Raw genomic sequence first — 24,267 nt, forward strand, 5'->3', positions numbered from 1 at the left:
TCTTTGTTTTCATTGAAAGACCATAAAATGTACCTCTTTTTTACTATACTTCCCTTGCATAAATAACATCCTGTACCTGAAGATCATCTTGAAGTATTAGTCAGTTTTGGAAACAACTACATCAGAAGCACCCATGAACAGATACAACATATGTCTATGTTTGTTCATGCTATTTAAGAAGTCTCCATTGACACATTTATCTGTGCTTCTGCATAAAGTAAAATTCAAGACAATAAAATGCACTGGTTTGAGCAATATTAGGTATAGCCATGTAAAACAACTTAAAGTATATGTTAATGTTCTTTAAAGGGCAAGTCCACTTATTTTAAATATTCACAATATGTAAGACAGCATATGTATTCTACTGTTTCTGTAAGACTTACACATTCTGGAAACAACAAGCAACTGCTGTGCAATAGCTGAATATTATTATGTCTCTAAGCTCTTTTGTTAAGGTAGAAAAATGGAAATAAAGTTAATTGGTGTATGGCCATTTGCATTGTGAGTTAGTGACTAAGAGCGATTCTGAGACTAGTGGTCAATCTTTTAGACCATGCTAAGCACCCTTTCCCCCGCCAGTCAGAAAAAGTAATTATAACTTGATTTGCGAAGAAAATTGCCTTTAGGAGATAATTCTATATAATTATAGAGACTATTCTTATCTTTACTATCTACATTTTAAATCTCTATTACCTGGTTTTAGTTCAATATATATTCCACCCTCACCCTGGACTTCTTTTTACTCTTCTCAAGGATACAAACAACACCACTTCGAAACTAAGGTTCCAATTTTCTGTTTTATTTTATAGGTGCCCAAATCAATTTTATTATTAAATGATTAGCAATGCAACAGATAATATTAGCAAAGTATCACAAAAATGCATTATTTCATTCCTTACCTTTTTCTCAAAATCTTTGAATACACAATATCTTTAGAAGCACACCCCTAAAAATAGATTAAACATAACTGCAAATAGACTACCGAGCACTACAGTTCTTAAGTAAGCTGCTTATAATTGCTTTCTTCTATCAATACATATGCTTTTAAAAATACAATTTTATTGTTTTTCAGTGTCTGTGTTTAAGACACTAAAGTAAGTGTTAAAATATCAAAATATTAAATTAAGCTGGCAATCTCATACTATTCTATGAACTTACAGCACTAATAGATGAGTACAGCCTAAAGCAAAAAAAGCATTACAAGGGAACATTTATCAGTATTTGACTGTACCACACTGCACTTCATAAACACTATCGCATATAACAACCAGGACATTCCCTGAAAGAGCTGCACAGCAAAATTTATAAAGGCAGGAAAAAATTCTCATGGAAGTTGTTACCTGTTCCCTACAGAGTGAAGAAATAAAGAAACTTACCACTTTTTGTAGTGAAAGAATACTGAGGATTCAATGGAGTGCTCAGAGTGCCTGGCAGACTTAGCTTAGAGTGTGGTGACAGTGATGATGGTGCAGGAAGCAAGAGATTTGAGCTTGCCTGTAATAGGAAAGACAAATCAGAAAGTGAAGTGTAATTTCCTGGGTTACTTACTGATGCAACAGCTAGAAAAGAAATATTTGCTTATTGCAAATAACTATTAAATTACAGGAAAAAAAATTAAGACTCAAGTCAATGATAGATAACAATTTCAATGCATAGGTGTTTGGGGATTTGTTTGTTTGTTTGTGTTTTAATATTTGGAGACACAGTCTTGGAAAAATTGACACAGCTATAAATTGAATTGCATGTTTACATATGGACACAAACTCTCAAGCAGTACAAACAACGGAACGGAACTGTTTGCATTGACATCTCATTGCACCTCTGTGTATAAAAATTAAAAAACCCCATTTATACATGGTTATAAACTGATAAATGTAAAATTACTTCTCATTTTTGAGTACTCAAACTAAACTACAAAGAGATTACTCAATAGTAGAATGACTGAAAAAAAATTATCTTAAGCTAGTCCTAACACAAAACTGATTTCTGCAAATCAATAAAGCATACTTTGACCAAAACAGCAGACATCTCCTTTATGTAAGCTACAGAAAAAAATATCCGCAGTCCTAATTTCCACAGCAACACAGATAACGTAGTAAAATTCAGTTTGCTATGGAGTTTCTTGATATACATGCAGCTATCACAAAGCAAAAACCTTTCCCAAACCTTCCTCGACATATTATCCCATAGAGCCTATGTAAAAAAAAAAAAAAAAAATTATGAAAATCTTAGGTTTTTACATGATGCAATGGAGAATTTTAGTGTTTATTAAACATATTTTCACTGGTTGCCTTGATAATAGAGCCAAAGGGGAGGGAAAATAGACCTTAAATAAAATATCTGTAACTTCCTTGACACAAAATAGATTCATATGCTAAAATTTGAGAGTTACTTACATAAATCAACGTAATTATTGACTCTTTTAAAAAAGTCAAGCCTATTCCACATATGGTCACTTAATCCAACTAAAAGTGCACGCACAGTGGAGCACTTTGGCCTCAATAAACTTTAGTGTGGGCCAGAACAGAACAATGACATTTTGCAAATTTTCAATCTACTGGCTCCTAAATTCTGTTTAAAGAAAGGAGATAGCTAAACCAAAGTAAATCAGTGGCTTATTTCCAGAAGTGGTATAATTTATATAACTACTATTTTTGTCATTTAATACGTATTAAACAATTCAACAGGTTTTAATTATGCAGAATATTTGGGCCTTGTGAGGTGTACTGGGATGCAGGTAATATAGCACTAAAAATGTGTGTTGAGTAACTTGACTCGGCCATTGAGGATATCTGATATCACTTCCTCTGTATTACTACACTAGGCCTTCATCGTAATGTATCTGGTTTTTGTGTAGCAATATAGATTTAATTCTACTGAAAGAAGTTTATTATGAAAGCTGTCCTTTACTAGTCAAGTACTCTCCCAGCAACTGCGCACAATTGTCATGACTATACTCCAAAACTGACCAGACAGAAAAGTAAGATAGAAAATCAGACCAACCATTGAATGTGATTCAAAAAAAAGCACTAAATCATCTAGATTTTACTGCAGTGTACAAATTTAACAGAATGTTAGTAAACAGTAATTGTGAGATGTAGGCAGAATGGAGAGGTCTTTTTCTGAACAACAAAATCAATCTGCTTTTCTTACATTTACATATGCAAGTGACTAAGTTTCATTAGTACACAGTTTTCTCTGATACACACAAATACGGCGGGAAAGCCATTAGCTTATGTGTTTACTCGAACACAGAAAAATAATCTGTTCTTCAAATGTGTCGAGCTTAGCTTCCCAGTGTTTCATCATCTTTTATCCACTGTTTTATCACCATTTGCTCTAGTGAGAGCTTTTCTGCAGTAAGACAAATTAGAAGATCTCCTCCCCGCATTAATTTCTTGCTGAGTGCACATTACACCATCAGTGATACAGACATATGTTTTCCAGTCAAGTTTTCTCATGAAACCTTTTTGGAATTCTCTTTCAAATTTTCTGTCAAAAAGTTGGTTTCAGACACTACCAGGGTATGAAGACAGGTTGAATATAGTGGTCAATGGCTCAATGTCCAGGTGGAAATTGCTGACCAGTGGCGTCGCTCAGGGGTCTGTACTGGGACCAGTAGTCTTTAATATCTTCATCAACAACACACACAGTGGGATTGCGTGCACCCTCAGCAAGTTTGCAGATGACACCAAGCTGAGTGGTGCGGTTGACACGCCTGAGGGACGAAATGCCATCCAGAGGGACCTGGATAAAGTTGAGGAATGGGCTGATGTGAACCTCATGAGGTTCAACAAGGCCAAGTGCAGCATCCTACACATGGGTCAGGACAACCCCCGGTGTCAGTACAGGCTGGGGGATGAAGGGATTGAGAGCAGCCCTGCCAAGAAGGATTTGGGGGTACTGGCGTATAAAAAGCTGGACATGAGCTGGCAATGTGCAGTCGCAGCCCAGGCGTTCAACCGTACCCTGAGCTGCATCCAAAGCAGCGTGGCCAGCAGGTTGAGGGAGGTGATTCTGCCCCTCTACTCTGCTCAGGTGAGACCCCACTTGCAGTCCTGCATCCAGCTCAGGAAAGACATGGACCTGTTGGAGCGGGTCCAGAGGAGGGCCACAGAAATGATCAGAGGGATGGAACACCTCTCCTGTGAGGACAGGCTGAGAGAGTTGGGGGTTGTTCAGCCTGGAGAAGAGAAGCTCCAGGGACACCTTAGTGCAGCCTTTCAGTACTTCAAAAGGGCTTGTAAGAAAGATGGGGACAGACTTTTTAGCAGGGCCTGTAGCGATAGGACAAGGGGTAATGGTTTTAAGCTAAAAGCGGGTAGATTTAGACCAGATAGAAGGAAGAAGTTTTTTACAATGAGGGTGGTGAAACCCTGGAACAGGTTGCCCAGAAAGGTAGTAAATGCCCCATCCCTGGAAACATTCCAGGTCAGGTTGAATGGGGCTCTGAGCAACCTGATCTAGTTGAAGATGGCCCTGCTCAGTGCAGGAGCTTTGGACTAGATGACCTTTAGAGGTCTCTTCCAACCCATACTACTTTCTATGATTCCATGATAGCTGCCTTTGGAAATCAAACTAAACACAGCAGAGCAAACTACTCAAAACTAGCACTTAAAAGACACTTTCCCAGTTCATCCTGGACAGGAAAAAATATCAGGAGGAACTTGCCTTGGTTGTTGTGCTTGAATGAATTATAGAAGAGATATGGAACTCTGTATGTAAATTATTCCTGTACAGCGTTTAATTCCCATCTCTTTATCTTCCTGCTGTATTACCCAAATACTCTAGTTATACATGCCAAATAGCATGCTCTGAAATCAAATGCAATCAACACGTACATTGGAAGATTGAATGTACGCTCCTGAAGATTTAAGAAAATTGTGCCTTTTAAAAATGCAAGTTCTATCTTACAACTTTCTTCCTCTCCAAGTCCTTAAAAACAAAAGACATTTTAATAGAAGATATATTCAAAAGAAAGTTTTAAATTTAAGCAGCCTTACAGGTGTCCTTTTAATGGCAGTGAAGCTCAGTGCAAGTGAGCTATAAAAAAATGCCCATCCAAAGTAAACACAAAATCAGAGTTTTTATGACCTTTCTGCCACTAGCTCTTAAGTATTATTTAAATTTCTAAAAGGTCTAACGAGAAAAAAAGTCCACAACATTATAACAGAAGAAGGAATCACTGAACTAATAAGTGAGGACTAATGATTTAGTAGAACTGTTTCCAAGTGAAGTACACTGTCCAGTGAAGAATTACTAATTCTCCTACAACAGACAGACATAGACTACCTACAGAAGAGGGTGAAGCAATCTTTTTTTTTGAAATGCATGCTGTGGGAAGGCATTGCTAAATACCTTTACAACAACGAGCAAAGTTGGCTAAGATAGCCAACCATCAATCTACTGATTTTTCACAACAGGCTCTGCTTGCTTCATGCACAAACCACAGCTTTATCAAAGACACAGTTTACTACTATAGTGAATTGAGTAAAAATAAAAGTCATAACATTCATGCAGGTTTTTGTAAGAAATAATAATAAAAAAAAGATACCTACATATTTTTTGCCAGGTTTAAACAAAGCTGATCTGCATTTTCTTTTTTTGTGTTAGGGCAGCTCTATGCAAATTATGCAAATATACATTTTCAGTGGAACTAGTTTTCACATTAGAAGTAAACTGCATGAGATAAAAAACAGAATAATGCAAGACTTGACAAGCTGACAATAACAATCTCTTTTTTCCCGAGAATGCAATTTTATGACCTTTGCAACCAATATAATCGACATTTCCATATATACTTGCAAGTTATATCAAGTTGGCCAGCTCTATACTACCTCTTATTCTTTTAGTTTTAGGCTTCCCTTTTGAAACTTCAGGCCTCTAGGACACTGTTTTTTAAAGACAGTTTAAAACCATTATTAAACCATGATTCTGAAGAATTTATTAAAAAGTTGATAATTGAATTTGAAATAAAAACAAAACAAAATCTTCTATTTTTTTCAAAGTTAGCAGAAAATACATAGGCAATAATGCTTGAAGTAGGAGTACAGTATTAGAGCTTTTAAATTTGCAATGTCAAGTCTACGTAAAAATGCAATCATTTCTATGACAGTAGTGTTAGGAGGACTCCAATGAAGGCCGGGATTCTATTGTGGTAGGTGTACTGCAATCACTTACAGACTGATCTATTCGGCTTTTATGTAAGTTCTGGACTAAATGGGAAAACCAAAGACAGCTAAAATAAGATATCATCCCATCATACACAGGAAAAACTGAAACATATATAATTTGCTTGTCTGAAGCAGGTGTGTTCCCCTGACGCTCCCTACAGTCCACTTACTGATTATCCAGATGAGGAGCTTGCCTAGATGGCAATATAGTTCTCTCGTAACTTGGGTGCTCCATTGTTTTTCACCATAGAAACCCAGAAGTGGGCTTCAAGGGCAAGCACATGAAATTAGAAGCTACAAAGTGTTTGATCCTACAGTTTGGATATAGCCATTGTCTACAGATGATATGTCTCATCACACAGTAATTATATATATTCAAGTCCTTAGTTGTGCCAGAGAGTTCCAGCATTTCAATTACAGGCTTACCACAAAACCTTTCTTCCTTTTTTAATTAAAAAAAAATTGTTAAGAAGAAATTAAGATTACCATAAACATTTGGAATAGTAAGCTTCTTTCTTTTAATCACAAGGAAAATTAAATTCTTTGTACAAGACACAAAAAAGTTAAATACAGGCTCAGTTATAGATAGGCTGTGTAGACTCACTCAGCCATTAAGCACAGAGAGTACGACCTTTCCTGGACTGGATAAAACTGGCATTTCAGCTTAAGAACATACCCGGATACACACATTTTAGCAGAATTGGCCAACATCATCACCAATAACAGTAAAAAGTAGATTTGTCTTGCTTACTAAGAGTTAAGTAGATTACTATGCAAACTGTGATTTCTTCTGTGGCTGGTTATGATTCTTGCTACCAAAGAATGTATGACCAGGAAAAAAAAAAAACAAAAACAAACCAGGACTTGACTTCAGTAGTTAAATTTTAAAAATGTCTTTTTTTTTGTGCAAATGAAAAACAGATGTAACTTGTGTTACATACAAAACACAGCAAAATATACCCGTCCTATGATTTTATTTCTCTTCCTACTACGGAAAATAGACACCAGAAATTCTTCTGACTCACAGCTTGTCAAATACATATAGAAACCAATTCTTCTGTAACTGTAGGTAAAAGGCATTAGGACATGACTTTAAATACAGTATATAGTTTCAGGTAACCATGTAACTACCCAGACATTTGTAAATCCTCTCCCCCATCCCTCCCCAAGTATTTGGTTAAGACTCCAGGCTTTTCCCATCATACACAAAATCCTGTTTTGATAGATTTTTTTTTCCCCCACAAAGATGTTTAAAAAAAAAAGGATATATTTCTGTGAAAATTTCCTTATCATTCCTATTCTAAAAAAAGCATAACCAGCCTTGCATTTCACTAAACTGTTTTTAAAATTATGCACTTAAATAAAAGCTGTAATCTAATTTCTTATGCTGAAAAACCCCCATTTGCTTATTCCAGAGATTAATTGTAATGTAACCATAAAGAGAGAAAGGTAAAAAACACCTGACCAGATTTCCTTAGAATAAGCAGCACTTTTGGATGCAAAGATAAAACGTTATTTTCTATATCCTTCATTTGAATGAAAAACCAATTGCTTTCCTCAGCTGACAAAAAAGGAATCTGTGAAACTTTAAACCTCTAAGAATTTTTTTATAATCTTGTATATCCTTCTTTAACACTCAATTTACAGTATCTCAGTATTTGAGCCATGATCAATGTTCCTTTCTGCACCCAACAAGAAACTCTATCACAGCCTCAATAGCCATTAATAAAAAAAGTTGTCAACAATGTTATTAACTGACTCTGTGCACACTTATGGTATTTTCTTTCATAAAAAGTTCTTAATAAAAGCTGCTTTCTCTACACCTTGGTGACAATAAGCCAGCTGGCACAAGGAGATATAATTTGCTGTCTTTTACCAGCATGAGTGAATCTAGCTTTCTCTGCTCTAAAATATGATTTGAATAAACATAGTAGTACTCAGATATCCCTGCTTACTTTGTTCAGTAGGGAGAAAACAAACAGTGAGTAACTCTTCCTTAAACTGTACAAATGTTTATGGCAAGAAAGCAAAGATGGTAAAACTGGAAACAAAATTAAAGGACTGGTCAGTAAAATCCACACACATTAAAAATGCTTAACACCATCTCATTTTACCCTCTGATAAAATTACCATGAGGGATTATAGTGTTATGCTAAAAAATGAATGGTATTCATTTCTCATGTCTGACAATGTTTATATAAAACATAAGCCACTGAGATAATGCTGAAAAAGGTCAGCAGTGGAACAAAATCTTCTGTTGCAGTTGATTGCAGCTTATTATTGCTACTTTAGACCTCTATTCAAATAGAAACTTCAGCAAATATTAAGCAAGAATTAAAGACAGGCATCTGCGCTTACAGCACAGATGAAAGAGCACTGCTGTGTAAGTATTACTGCCCTGATACTCTAACTAGATTCATACCAGTCACTTACTTCACTTGAGTAAAAGGCTGAGAGCATGCAGATTTAAATTCCATATTGACAGTAAAATTTGTCATGACTCCCTACAATAATAGGATAGGGGAGAATAGAATAATAGGAAACTCTGCATCCAACAGAAGATGCACACAATTCCTCATTCCACGTTCCTCATTTATTGCTAACGCTAAATAGAAGCTTGAAGAGAGGAAAAAGTCCTTAATATTACTACATTTCATATTCAGGGAATTCAATAAATATTCCCATGACCAGATACTTAAAAGTACAGTCTTACCATAGCAAGCCATTTCAGTCTCTTTATGCTCCATGTTAGCTACCACTCTAGTGGAGAATTTCACGAGTTCTGGTACTTCCAGGCTGGAAGGCACGTTTATAATGCTTTACTTATTTCTAAGTTAACTATCCAAACAATGACCTTTACTTAATAGTAAAAGCAAGATATTTTACCTGTTTTCTTTTATTTACTGGGTAAGTGTGGGAAGACTAGCAATTACTGCAGAGTAACTAATTGCAGTAAATCCACACAGACCAGTATGAGGATAGAGTTTGTGAAACTACTCATGTCACATCACTGCCAAAGTTCCTTCACCTACAAAATACAGATGATAGTTTCATTCCTTTTACATCTACTTTGACTGTCTTGCTTTAAAATTCATCTGATATTTGCTAAAAATGAGGAATGCCTAGAAAAAATTTCTTACTCAGCCAGGAATATTCTAACGTAGGATAATTTTACAGATTTTAAGGATCTGACCTGCTTTGTAAGATTTTCACAGAGGGAAAAAAAAATAAACAAAACACCAACATATCAAAGAAAAAAAATAGCTATTTGTTCAACTTTGTCTAACACAGGTAATATAATAAAAACTGGCAAATTTAATGAATTGACAAGGAAAATTAATTACAATTTCCAAAACCTTACTTTATACGAAACTATTTCTTAAAGACCTACGAAGTAAAACTCTTGCAAAACTTTCAATGTTACTAAGTATTTTACCTATATTCTAGTAATATTTCATCCATTTCATATCAACAATCACTTTACGCAATCACAATGATTCAACAATATCTGCTTGGCAAATGGAAAAAAGGTCTGTAAGAAATTTTTTTATCCAGTAAATGAAATACACAGGCTAATAGGATTTCAGATACAAAAGTGGTTCCACCATGGCTTATAAAACACACCCTTATAAGTCTGCAGCTGGGAGTAGCTATGTTTAAAGTAGTAACTGGATCAGAATTTCCTAGAGTAAGAAAAGTATTTCCTAGCATTCTGAAGAACAATATTGGAAGAGGAATAGGAAAAAGTATACAGCACTATTCAAAAGCACATATTTAATTTAAAAACCCTCACTCCGGTGGAATGTATTGCACAGGTCATCAGAAAAATGACTGCCTACGTTACAGAATCATGTTTGCCACCAGGATGGTAATCAATAAACTAAAACACAAACCTATCATACAGTGGGCCACATGGATTTCACTTGAAATTGCTATAAAAGCAAAACTGGAAAAAGAGTAACCTTAATAAACATTTTAAAATTCAACTCAACTGTAATGGATTTTAAAAATTATTTACTAATCTGATGTAATGAAAAGAATATTAGTAACTCTTATGGAGAACTACCACACAATCCACTCATAAATAGCATGATAATGCCACACACTTGTCAGTATAACTTTTATATATATTGCATACAAACATAAGAATAATTATGCTGTGTTAGATCAAAGATCCATCCTCATGTTTTCCAATAGTAAACTGTAGCAGATAAGGTGTGTGAGTTTACAGCAATCTTTCTCCTATGGGCCCTTCCACTTTCATTGGTCAACAGTTTATGAAGTTCTTGAACATCTGCTGGCAGTAACATCAGTTCATTGGGCCAGTAGCTTTTGCTGAATCTCTCCTTTATAAATTTGCCCAAAATCTCTGTGAACCCACATACATTTCTGGCCTTCACAACACTATGTTTCAGTGCATGTCCCCACTTCAGTGTGGGAAACATTTTTTTTTTCCCCCAATACTGTTCATGAGTTCATATATTTCTGTCACAATTTTCCTCTCATTCATCGCCACGTGCACAACCTGCAAAGCTGAGGAGCTTAGTCAATTTAATCTCGTTATATGCAAGCTCTTCAATAGCTCTTGGGTTTTGTGTTATTCTTGTTTGAGCTTCTTCTCATTTTACTATATTCTTTTTCAGAAGAGGTGTCTGGAACTAATTACAATGTTGAATATATGGGCTCATCCTGGATTTCTTAAGTAGAAACACACAAGAATCCTCCCCATACTCAGTTTGGAATGGATCTTACTTATGGTTTCCTAAAAACTGTTCAGCTACAGTTTTGTTTTGAGTAAGAAATAAAATTAAGGGGGTTTTTTCAATTTTTTTTCCAACTGTGGTATACACAGTATTAAAAAAATGGCTTCCTATTCATTTGCAAGTTTTCTTTGGGGAAAAACTTAGGAGAAACTTAAGAGAATTCTATGAACTTACTCAGTGAAAAAGAGGCTTTAAAAATACTGCAAATTTCTTATACATATGGTAGATAAGATTACAGAATATCAGTACCTCCTATGATAGTTTGTAGATAAAAAATTTTTATTGCAGGCATGATCAAATGAAAAAGGTGTTTCAGCCTGAAGAGACATTGAGGCATCACCTTGTAGTTGGCCAAAAACATCCACAGAATTGACAGTGTTTTAACAACAGTCCTCCGTATCTAATATATTATGACCCTCCCATTTTCCATCTTCAGGTAGAAGTTGTAGTAAGTTACTATAGAACTCTTCGTTCCCTGACCTGCACTAAAACTCAGAATTCAAGCATGATATTTCAGAATCTACCAAAACCAAGATGACCTGGAGGACAGATTCTTACAAGACTGACAAATGGTAGCATAAAAAAACACACACCACTTTGGCATCCAGCTCTGCCTCTAGGTCTTTGTTGCAGACAAAAGGACGTTTCCAGCTTCTTCCACTTAATGGCTTAGATAGTATCAGTATCATGTTTATGTGTTCTCTAAAAAGGCTGCATGTGTTTTCTGAAAAGCACTGGCTTTAAATTCTGTTTTCACACAACAAAATATATTTTGCATCTCAACTATGTTCTAAAAGGAGACCATCTGGAAGGACTACGCAGTATAGTGTTCGATGTATACTATATCCAAACATCATATATGACCATACTTTATAGTCATACAGCTTAATGATGAAAGTTCAGTATATTTGATGCATTCCAAGATACAATCTTCTGGATTCTCTCACACTACCTAATCCCTTAATGAATTCTGGCATAGTAATAAATATACTCAAAGGACAAAAAAAATTCAAATAGGTTTGAGTATTTCTGTATATAGGAAAGAATACTTTTACATTCTACTTGTCTAATATTGCACTTAAAACCCTCTGAGTATCAGAATGTTGATAACCACTTCAATAACCTTTTAATAATATTTTTCAGAAATACATCGCAAAGTAAAGACTGGAAAAGCCAAACATACTTTTAATTAATTTAGAGGTATTCATGTATTAAGAGATGAGGCAGCCAACATGTAATTGATTCCAGGACACCTCTGTAGTACTACAGAGTATATATAGATGCTGTCCTTAAGTGCTACAAAGGTTTTGTTCTCCTTCAAATTATATCATGAGAGTTTTGACATCTAAAAATCCCAATTTCAGAGCTAGAATATTACACATCTAAAAGAAGCCCTTCTCCCCATATCTACATAACATATATCACCCCTTTGTTATGTGACGTTATAAACAGGTATTTTGATTGCTAGATGGAAGTGAAATTTAAAATACATGAATAGTAACACTGAATGAAAAAGTTCTTTCAATGACTAGACATGGGTTAACTGTTTTCCTATCATTAGTACCTTCAGGCAGAGAAAAATAATAATTGCTGCCAGGATTCACTATACTATAATTTCTCTATGTGGTAAAGAAGCCAATTCTGCATTCTGGTTTCATAGAGAAATTCATATTTACCTTTTATAACATAATGTCCTAGCTTTTGTGAATTGCTAAAGTTTTAGCTCAATATTCAACTCTTGGTTCTAATTGCACATTTTCTGGGCTAACAAGGATAGTAATGTTATAGACGAGAAGAAAAGAAACTTTCTCTATCATTCATTAAGGTTTCTGTTTAGGTAACAAAGAATAAGAACAAAAAAAGAAAAACATTTGTTCTAAAGAGACCTGGAAAGGAGGCACTGATCACAACACAAAAAACCCGAGCTTATACAGGATCAGAATATTCTCTATCTAGCTTAAACCAAATTTTCATGTATTCACATTACATTTTCAAATCATATACCCAAGTCACAGACCTCCAAACTTTGCACTTTCAAGTTAATTTCATATCCATTAGTTACTGCTGTTCAGTTCACACACATTGAACTCAGAGATCCCTGTGTTGGCAGATCTGCCATTTGGAGGTTCCAGTACCTTTGTCTCATAAAACATGACCCCAGGCATGACCTCAGGCCAGGCTTATTGCCTACAAGGTATGCTGCCAACATGCTTGTCCCAACATGGTAATCCCTACGTATCTGTGACAAGGCATTGGCATGCAAACATAACTCAAAGACCAGTACAAAGCCTACATAGTTTCCAGTTATCTTGTATATATTTGATAGGAAAAATAAAAGGTAACACCTGCATTCTCATTTGGATTTCCATATTCCAACCCTATCACAGGGCAGCCTGCCACCCTACACATGGCTTAATAAAGACTCCCTTCTCCATTTTCACTTGTCTGTACCAGACTTATTAGCACATTCTCACATATGCGGCCGAGTGGCAACTTTTATGAGGCCTACTTTGACAAACTTTAGGCAAAGCATTTATGTGAGTATGCGTTGTAACAAGCCTTTCAGCAAAGCCTGCACTTGCATCCATGCATAATTTTTCACATGAAAAAGGGAGTTGCACATATGTGAATGCATACACATTCAAAACTGTAATTCCCAATTACAAATTAGTAGAAATTTTAAGTTTTAATGTTGATATATTATACTCTCGGGCTGTCCAGAATGTCTAATAATGCAGACAGGCAATACCACACATGCATGCAAGACATGATCCTATCCCTGCTTGGAAAGGAGGTATCACTGTCCTGAGTCTCATGCTGGATCGCTGAAAAGATGAGGATCAAGAGTCCTTTCAATGAAAAGGAAATTCCTCCCAATCTCACACCAGTTCATAAAGCCCTGCAAGGAAGCACTCTCAGTTTTTATAATCATCACTGCTACGTGACAGTCGTCAGATGGTATGTGGACTCTTTCAACCACCACCCTGTACTGTTTGGAAACCCACACAGTGAGAAGACTCAGCTGACCTTTCTGACATCTCCCATATATATGGTCCATGGGTAGAGGTTTTGGAGGATGCTGTCCAAAACCTTGATCATGACTCTGCTCACAGTGGACTTATTTACCCCAAAATGGTCACTGAGCAATGGGAGTCTATGTTTACAAAACTCCAGTGAAAAGTTCCTGAAAGGCTGAATGTTACTCTCTCACACACAGTTGTAGGCTTATCTATTTCATCTAGCTACATGGTTCCATGGAACCACTATACGGTTCTGCTAAACCAGATTTATCTCCCACAGCCCACAACTCGTGGCTAATCAGGAACTAAACAATTGCTATGATAAAGGCTCCTGGAAATGCATTATGCCTGTCTTCTTCCTCAGATGACAAGACATCCAGAAGAGTAAAAATAATTTCTTCTGGAATGTCTTCCTGGAGTATGTGTCCCAGACACAAGGTTACATGCTCCATTCTCTCCACACTGTGCCTCTCTGACTGATAAACAGCTTGAAGGCACCAGGGCTCACTTGTAGATGGGCGGGAACAAAATAAGCAGAAAATAGAAAGAAGCCTTGCTTCCTCGTGTGAGGCCACGTGTAATTACAAAGGCAGCAACAACATAGTACCATTATCCATGCGAGCTACAGTGCAGCATTTCATAAAGGGGTCCACTGGGAGCTCACAGTCCAGAAAGCAGAGAACTGTGGGACACCTTTGTTTTGGATAGTTTCAAATAGCCCAACGGGGATGTGTAGGACAGCAAAACAGCCTAGCTCTAATCCAAAGTAAAACCCCTAAAGCATGAGAGTAGCTACAGCAACCTCAGCAACAACTGGTTTCATCCACTCATCTGCTTCTTTTGTGCTTCCCTACTTGTTAACGCAGACAAAGCCTAAAACTACATTTTAAAAAAAAAACAACTCTATATGCACTCAAAAGTACTTAAAAAGGAAAAATAATTGCAAACCCAAATGCAGTTCATGTCATTGTGAACAGTAATTATAACTGCACAGCACTATTCAGAAATATTCTTCATTCTTGTTGCATGCAAAATTGTCTCAAGTTGGGGAATTTCACTTAATTAAATTTATTGCCATTACAAAAGCCTTAGTTACTGATTCAGGTATTGAGAAACAAGACAAACAGTCAAACACACTGAAAGAAAACACTTTTCCTCTCTCTCTCAGCTTCGCTTCAGACACCTCTCTCCCCTCCTTTCTAGTCCCCAGTCTCCTTGCTTTTGCCATTACATTACACTCAGTCCCTTTGGTAAATACATATATGGGTGCGCAGGAGAGTGGGGTTAGTGCATAGCGGCTGGCCCTTTTTGCCTCTTCTTGTTTCTTACTCCTTTCGACTACCTTAGTGTGGGTCCTCCAATGGCTGAAATCCCCTCGGGGACCGTACCTGTCCAGCATGGATTCCTCCACGGGTTGCAGTCCCTTCAGAGGCATACCTCCTCCTGCATTTTCTTTTGTGTGGCATGACTCATCTCCTGTCTCTACCTTCATGTCTACTCCATTATCTCCCCTTGTATCTCCATTTGTGCATAATCTTGTGTCTCCTGCATCACCTTTGTGCCTCCTCACATCCTTCCTCCTGTATCTCCACTTGAGCCTCCTGACATGTTTTCCTTTGTATTTCCTCCTCTGCTCTGGTGTCTCCTGTCCCTAGTAGCTACTGATTTTTTGTAAATATGTTTTGCAGAGGTGTCATATGCTCTTCTGTTTGGTTCCAATTTCAGTTATGCAGTGGGTTCATACTGTCCTTCACAGACCTGGCTGGAAATGGCTGTGCCCAGCACAGGACAGCCCATGATGCCCTTCCACTCAGATCAGCCCTGAAGCCTCCCTGCTATGAAACCCCTGCCACTCATGCCACATACAATTCTAAAGGTGAATAGAAAGATTAAAAAAAAAAAAAAAAAAGAGAGAGAGAGAGAGAATTTTCTAAAGCTCAGCCATAATGATCTACGGAGTAAATCATATGAACGGTAATGGGCATTGACAAAAGACACCCCTTGTCATCAATACTTGATAAACAAAAATAACTTATTTTTATGTGATTAATCTCAGAGGTGAGCTACTCAGAGGTGCATTAATACCAGTGAAAGATGTGCTAATTTCTGAAGAACAGATCCCAAGACTACATATATATGTTTTCTTACATCTACCAGTCCCAGAATATGAACTTTGGTTGAGAAGACTATATAATTCTGGAAATTAAATTCGACTTACCGTAACAGAATCCAGTTTTTGTTTCACCTTCTGCATTCTCATTGATGCTCTTGCAACACTGACAAACTGATCTACCAGAGATGTCACTGAACTTTTTTGTATAGGAGTTTCAGAAAAACTACTGAAGAACTGTGGCCCTCTTGGTGCAGCCGTGGTAAGTGATGAACTGAGATCTTTTACAAGTTCAGCCTCCTGTTGCGCAACTGTAGAAATAACCAATATTAATGTGTCAAATGAAGCCTTACATTGCCATGGGACAAGAAAAAAAATGTAATTTTGACAGCCATGTCAAACACCATCAGAATCTGTACTAATATTGCTATAGGGAAAACAGAAAATGACATGAAATTTTCCCCATACTACCCCATTCCCCTCCTAACTCCTCCTGATCACAATGTCTGCCTTCTGTTATCTATATTCAGTAACCTCTCACACAGAACTCTTATTTTTGTATTGCTTATAAACAACAGTGTTCTCCATGCAGAAATATTAGGTGAGGAAAAAAAGAGGAAGGAATTTTTCACAGACAAGAAAGTTAACAGACCTTGCACTGACTTCAAGTCAGCTCTTTTACTAGGTACACTTCACGTTTTTTCCTGCCTAGTTCAAGTGTGCTAAGTATAATTCAGTAAAATTTCAGAAGTTGCTAGACATATACAGGCACAGGAGGCATTCTTAGGAGATAGCCTGCTCTAGAATAGCATACTTTTGATGAAAGTTGTGCTTACTGTCATTTAAATAGTTTGATGTTTGCAATTTTTTGTACTGTGGTCTGAAGCCAACAAAGATTAAAAGAATTCTTCATGAAAGTTTTGCCCATTCATAAAACTATTGGTGTATGTAAAACACATACTGTTGGAGTCTTAAAAACTGTGTCAGTGACTAAAATGAATATTACTATATGATTAACTCTTTCAACACTAAGACAGTAAGACTATCTTCTGAAAGCCAGTGCTTTTAACCAAAAAAGGAACAAAAAGTTAGTAACAGACAATGTGTAAAAGACCACAACCTATGCAAAAATCTTACTGTCATCAGTGACTTAGTTAAGCAGTCAGACGATACAAATAACTACCAGTGTGATATCTGTGTGTCTCTAAATACACACACATATATATTAAACTACCCTATTAGCTTTTTAAAGACTCACTGTCTGCTGAACAGTCAAAAAATTTTAAATAAATCCCTCACCCAAAAAATTTTCCATTGATCTCTAGAATGCAGGTATCTTACTAGATTGAAATTTAGCACTGAATAATGATTGTAAAGTGATTCCACTTTATTTTCCTGTAAAAGTCAACCAGTTCAACAGACAAATAACCTGAACTGTGAGATTTGATATGAGTAATCTCGTTAGTACATGTTATTTTAGAAAGCAAATGTATAAATACAGGATTAGCTTTATAAATCTATGTTCATCGCAAATATAATTCAAACAAAAATCTGTTACAGATATGCAAAATTTATTGCATAATTCATATTATCTACTGTCTAGATGCAACATGACAACTGAAACTTTGTCCTTAGTTGAAACAATGACACTGCTTAAGCTAACCACAAAAACACATCAGAAAAGCCTGCAAAGGACAGTCTGAATTGTATTTTGTATATAAAAAGTTCAACACCATCATTTATCGCTATCTTTTCTTTAATATAATATTGGGAATAAACATCTCTCTCACATAATCACACCACAGCCATTAACACCTGTTTATTAAAACAGCCTATAACCTCTCATATTAATTCACCTCTGTACAGCTCATTAACAGTATTTTGTAACATAGCCAGCACAAAATGATGAGATTTCTATTAAGCTATTCATTAATTTTCATAATGATAGTATTTTCAGGCTTCATAATCCACCTTGATACAGAAAAGGGGCTTTTAAATATTTATATGACACGGCCTATATATAATAAAGTGCTGTAAGAATCACACGGGATGACATACAGTAAGAGATTTAAACTTGAGGTTGTAAGGGACCTCTGGTGATTGGCTAGGTGTTGTGGTTTAACCTGGCAGGCAGCTAAACACCACACTGCCGTTTGCTCACTCCCCCCTCCCCAGCAGGATGGGAGAGAGAATCGGGGAAAAAAAAGTAGAATTCATGGGTTGAGATGAAGACAGTTTAATACGACAAAAAGGAAGTTCAAAAAAAAAAAAAAGATAAAATGAATGGTGCACAATGCAATCGCTCACCATCTGCTGACCAATGACCAGCCAGTTCCCAAGCAGCTGCCCTCCCCTGCCAACTGCCCCAGTTTTCTACACTAAGCATGATGTCATATGGTATGGAATACCCCTTTGGCCAGTGTGGGTCAGCTGTCCTGGCTGTGCCCCCTCCCAGCTTCCCGTGCACGCTATGCCTTCTCGCTGGCCAGCCAGAGCATGAGAAGCTGGACAGTCCTTGACTGCTTAGCAACAACTAAAAACATCAGCATGTTATCAACATTATTTTCATCCCAAATCCAAAAACACAGCACTATACCAGCTACCAGGATGAAAAGTAACTATCCCAGCCAAAACCAGGACACGAGGCCAAAGCATCTGCTCAAAGTAGGGCGCCACCTAGAACAGGTTGCCCAGGGTCATGTCCAGTTGGCTTTTGAGATCTCCCAGGATAAAGATACGTATTATCACCAAATAACTGTTTTCTTTTTCCTTCCAAAGAAGTATAAATACTGGCAAATCACTTCTAAAAATTAAATATTTACAGGTGTGTAGCAAGAAAATTTGTACTGTACCTTTATAATCAAAAATGTATAAAAGTATTGGTTGGTTTTGACCAAAGGCACAAAATGACACCATGTGTTCTACCCCTTTGGCCAGTGTGGGTCAGCTGTCCTGGCTGTGCCCCCTCCCAGCTTCCCGTGCACGCTATGCCTTCTCGCTGGCCAGCCAGAGCATGAGAAGCTGGACAGTCCTTGACTGCTTAGCAACAACTAAAAACATCAGCATGTTATCAACATTATTTTCATCCCAAATCCAAAAACACAGCACTATACCAGCTACCAGGATGAAAAGTAACTATCCCAGCCAAAACCAGGACATGAGGCCAAAGCATCTGCTCAAAGTAGGGCGCCACCTAGAACAGGTTGCCCAGGGTCATGTCCAGTTGGCTTTTGAGATCTCCCAGGATAAAGATACGTATTATCACCAAATAACTGTTTTCTTTTTCCTTCCAAAGAAGTATAAATACTGGCAAATCACTTCTAAAAATTAAATATTTACAGGTGTGTAGCAAGAAAATTTGTACTGTACCTTTATAATCAAAAATGTATAAAAGTATTGGTTGGTTTTGACCAAAGGCACAAAATGACACCATGTGTTCATGTGGATGAAAGGCAACATCACGAAGTGGAGATGTGAAAGAGAGCTCAGAATATACGGCCACCTGATCGCCTACAGAAGTGAAATATGTTTATTAATACCATGGAAACATATTTGATACAGTAAAATAAAAGTTGATTAAAGTTTGTATTACTACACTGCAGTGACTGCCACTGTAAATAAATATTCTTCAGTCCATTTCCTTACTGAAAAGTAGTATTTGGCATTAGACAAAAAATATTGCATGCTTTTAAGTTATTCAATAAGTCAGTAAAGTTATTGCTATTGCAACAGCTGCAGGAAACCCCAGAGGATGCATCAGGTTAGCTGAGTTCTCTTGTTCTGATAAGCAAGTTCTGGAAAGGTGGTGTTCCACAGTATTTGTTTGTTCTTGTATTTTGCCAGAGATAGCTATCTTAGTTGTGGATTTCAATTATATAATACTGACAATAGGAGTGAAAGTTGAGCAGAAAATAATTAAATAAATAAATAAAATAGGTGTTCAGATGATGGCATTATGAATGCAAGCACAGCGTGTAAGTAAGCAAGAGTCAAAGCCTGGTGAAAACATACTACTAACAAAAGTTTCTCCCTCCTTTTACTTTTTTTTTTTTTAATTTGTCAGACAAATTATGTAGTGGCATAGATGTAAGGTAGTATAGTTGGAAATGTGGAAAGAAATTCAAAACAGAACTGTTGGTTAGCTGCCAGTTTTAAAGTATTTAGTTCTTCCTTTTTAGAAATTATTTAGATCATAATTGGAGACAGAACACAACGTCATCAAAACCAAAAAGTTTATTCTGCTACCTTCTCCTGTTATTTTTGTCTCTTTTGCCCCACTGTACAACAAAGATGACAGACTCTTTATCTTACAGTTGCTTAACATTTTTCCAGAAAGATTTTGGTAGCTTTTTTGAAATTACTCAGTTTGGGGAATAGTTTACAAACCAACCCTATACGCCAAAGGCTAAAAATATTCAGAGTCTCTGACCACCCTTGGGAAACACATGAACTGGTTCTCAACAAAAGCCTAATTCACAAATCCAAAAAAAACGCAACAGAAATACTGATTTGACTTAAAACATTTTTGTGCATTCATTTACACATGACCCTCATTCACATGTGAAGCATTGCAGTACACAAAAAGCTGAGCTTAAGTTGCTCCATGCCTGCTGAATATTACAAATGCTACCTCTGCCTATAAGAATTAAACCTCTAGAGGAAATTAAGAGTTCATAATAACTATTTAAGAAGTGGAGCTAAGACTTCAGGATTTACAAACATCTTACTGAAGTTTTATTCTGTATCAAAAGTGTTTCAATAAAGCTTACAAAACCCTTTCCCCTTCAGTCTTGACAATCCGGCTTAAGACTGTAAAATACTTAGTTACCTGTTTCTGGATTCCATACATAAGCCTTTCCATCTTCACTTCCAGAAAATAGGAATGTACCACATGGTGTTAAGGTGCTGCGAATCCTTTCTCTGTAATTTGTGGCACCTATGTATTTCTTTGTAGCCAAGCTAAAGATAAAGAATAGTTTGCAAATGTAGCAAATACTTTCAGAATACACAGTCTAACTTTGTATTTGTCAGTCCCCCTCCCTGTTACTCAGAAAAATAAATACAGCTTACATCCCAAATAGATATGCAAAGCACCCACCTTTTGCAGAGTGCAGTGCTTACCCTTTCTTTTCTCTGGCTTTCATAATGCACCTGAAATTATAGATTAAAGTGTACATCCTTGTTTTCAGTAGAAAATGGAAATATTCAGATCTAGAGAATGGATATAGATGTAGTAATTTGCATTTTCTCAATCCTGGGCTTTGCAAGAAATGGGGAAATTGGCACTATTACTTCAAGCTCTGCCAAAAAAGTTTTCATTACACTTCTTGAGCTTGATTACATCCCAGCAGGGCTGAAATGTATCCAGCAGCTCTCTTTAGCTCTTCACATTAATGTCTCCTTGGTTAGAAAGCCAGCAGTAAAATCAACAAGTTTCAGACATCAATATTGATTTACTATTAACATTAATATAATTGTTAGTATTATTGTGCTACTTAGGTATCTTAATCTTTTTGCAGTGAAACACTACTGGTTAGCACAGTAATGATTTACTAATGAACCACTGTCAAACAGTTTGTAGGTATCAAGTAAGAGAAAGTCGGCAAAAGGATTTAAAGAAGCATAAACCAGCTTCTAAGAAGCTAATCTCAAACATGAAGCGCAGCTTGGAAAGAGATATGAAAAGTCAAAATGGAGACTAATACAGCAGTAATACTATGATGCAGAATTTGAGGCAAGAAGAGTGGCAATAGGCCATAACAGCCCTCAAAGAAAGTAGACAGTAATTTTAAAAACGCGTTACTGCAGAAACAATGGAGGTATGCTGGAAGAAGTGTAATGCAGTTAATACGACAGGAAAACTATTTTTAACAATATTCTGAATAAATATACCTTAGATACAATTCTATTTAGCAAGCAAGAGAAAAGGATGCTTTAAAGATCACAGTGCAAGGCTATATTAGGCCAAATAAGAGTTTTAGTTGTGTGAATAAGAAAGATAGCATCTCTGAGATGTCATGTAGAAGAGCTCTGCAAGATGTAAAACTAACCAGCATATGAAACCCTAAGGAGATGTCTGAACCAAAACCAAATCCCTGATCACATACCTGAGTGACAGGACAACTGCATTATCCAAAAAGATCAAAAAAGCAAGTTGAAAGAGGAAAGTTAAGAACAACTAGCTGTCAAAGTGAATTGTGTTGATCTGTGACCTCCACCCCCTCTTTTCTCATGCAGAGAATGAACAGTTAATGCTGACGTGTAAAATTATCACTGCTGGGTATCTGACCCTGTGGTTTATTGATAGGCTTAAGCCAATGTAACTGTGGGCTGCGGTCAAAGCAGCAGTCCTGCTGCTGTCCTCTCCACCCTTATTTTCCCAGGCTCTCCCTCATTTCTTCTCTAGTGTTTGGGCAGCTATCAGATGAGTTAGATCAGATAGTTGATTAAAATGAAAATTAATCATTTGTATTTGTAGGCCGATTTTTAGTCGGATCAGTTCACTGATCTGACTTACCCTGCATCAGAAGATCTCTAGAGCTGATAAAAAGGAAATGCTAGGAATACATGGCCAAAGGTGTGGGAGATAGGAGGAGATGGTGTGTCCTACAGATAAACTGGCTTAATAATTGTGAAATTGCACACCATATTAACCCTTTCTTAGGGATTAATATGCATGTCCATTTTTCTCCCTCAAACGAAAACTCTGCACTTTTTAGGAATGGTAGTGACAGAAGAACTCTATGTGTTTCAAAAACTACAGGTTCCCTCAGTTACTCCACCAATTTCATGCTTCAGTTGAGTGGATAGTTTAGCCTTCTAGCATAGTCGTTATGATTTACCATTTACAGTAAAAGATGAAGAGTGCACTATAAGATTGGAAAGTCTTCAGCTAGTTCAAACATCCAAACCGATATATTATTTCAGTGAGATTTTCTGAGAGACTACATATATGTACAAAAGTATGTTCTAAAAGAATGTAGTTTCTCACACTATGAGAGCATAAAGTTATTCCACCCAGGTAATTTCATGTAGAACAGCAGGGACCTTTGATTTTCTGGCGGTAAAACGAGGAAGGGAACCCATGAAGTTAAGGATGAATCATTTAGAAAGAGGGTTCATATTTTTAACATGGCTTCCCAGGACAGAATGTTCAGGTGTATCAACGTATCAATTATCAATATGCGTAACTGATAGGAGTAAAACTCTTCTCAGTTTCACCCAGTGAAAGAACAGGAAGGAATGGACACAAATTGAAATATAGGAAATTCCATTTAAAATTAAGAAAAAACTTCTTTTACTTTGAAGGTGAATAAACACTAGAACATGTTGCACACAGAAGCTTAGACTCCCCATCCTTTGAAATATTCAGAACCCAACTGGACAAAGCCTGGAGTAATATGCTGTCACGCTTTGATTATTGGGGTGGGACTGGACACTCTCTAGTCTCAATGACTCAAGTGATTCTGTGATCCCTTTGTTTTTTATTGTAGCTTAATATTAAAGAATCATGTTCACAATTATTAAAAAATGAGAAAATAATCAATAATTAGGTTAAAAATATCTCACCATCTGCTTAAAATACCATAATACATACATCACTGCATATTTCAGTATTTATGATGACAATCTTCAATCCATTTTATCATCAAACACTCTTCCCAGGGTCTTAACAATGAGAAAATAACACACAAACAAATGTTGTAATTTTGAAGTTATTTTCATGTCCAGATTGCATTTTTAAAAGTGAATTCAATCTTTAGGAGACTAGTGTATTGTCCTTCATGCCACCTTAAGCTCCCAATTAATATAGTAATTTTTGGATATTCTATTCTGAAAGACTTACTCAATATCACACAAAAGGTCTGCAATACAGCAGTGTTTTGAAACCATTTCTTAACACTTATATTGCTATCCTTGATTATTAGGACATCTTTCTTCTCCACAACTATATGTTTAATAGTTTTATGGTACTTTATTTCCCCAAGTAAATTTTGAAACAAAAAGGAAATACACACTTGTCACCAAAAATCTACTTACATTCTGAGATCCATGATTCTCAGGGTACTGTCTTTGGTGTGAATTAATAAACGCCTTCCATTTGGATGGACCTCCAAATGATTTATTGGTGTTCCTTTAATATCAAGTTCTTCTACTTCCTACAGAAAAAAGATAAAGTAAAAAAAAAAACCTTTGTGTTT

At 36.5% G+C, this 24,267-nt stretch overlaps 1 protein-coding gene across 1 annotated transcript in view; it reads right to left on the bottom strand.

The window, feature by feature from the left end:
• The window catches only part of AHI1 (Abelson helper integration site 1), a 91,017-nt gene that overhangs the window by 40,593 nt on the left and 26,157 nt on the right, over positions 1-24,267 (bottom strand). Inside the window, 5 exon segments of the mRNA XM_010286268.1 lie at positions 1,377-1,494; positions 16,175-16,377; positions 19,436-19,576; positions 20,895-21,025; positions 24,107-24,225. Coding sequence (XP_010284570.1) covers positions 1,377-1,494; positions 16,175-16,377; positions 19,436-19,576; positions 20,895-21,025; positions 24,107-24,225 — 712 coding nt within the window.

This window comes from Phaethon lepturus, unplaced genomic scaffold (assembly GCF_000687285.1).
Source record: "Phaethon lepturus isolate BGI_N335 unplaced genomic scaffold, ASM68728v1 scaffold3554, whole genome shotgun sequence".
Classification (NCBI taxonomy): Eukaryota; Metazoa; Chordata; class Aves; order Phaethontiformes; family Phaethontidae; genus Phaethon; species Phaethon lepturus.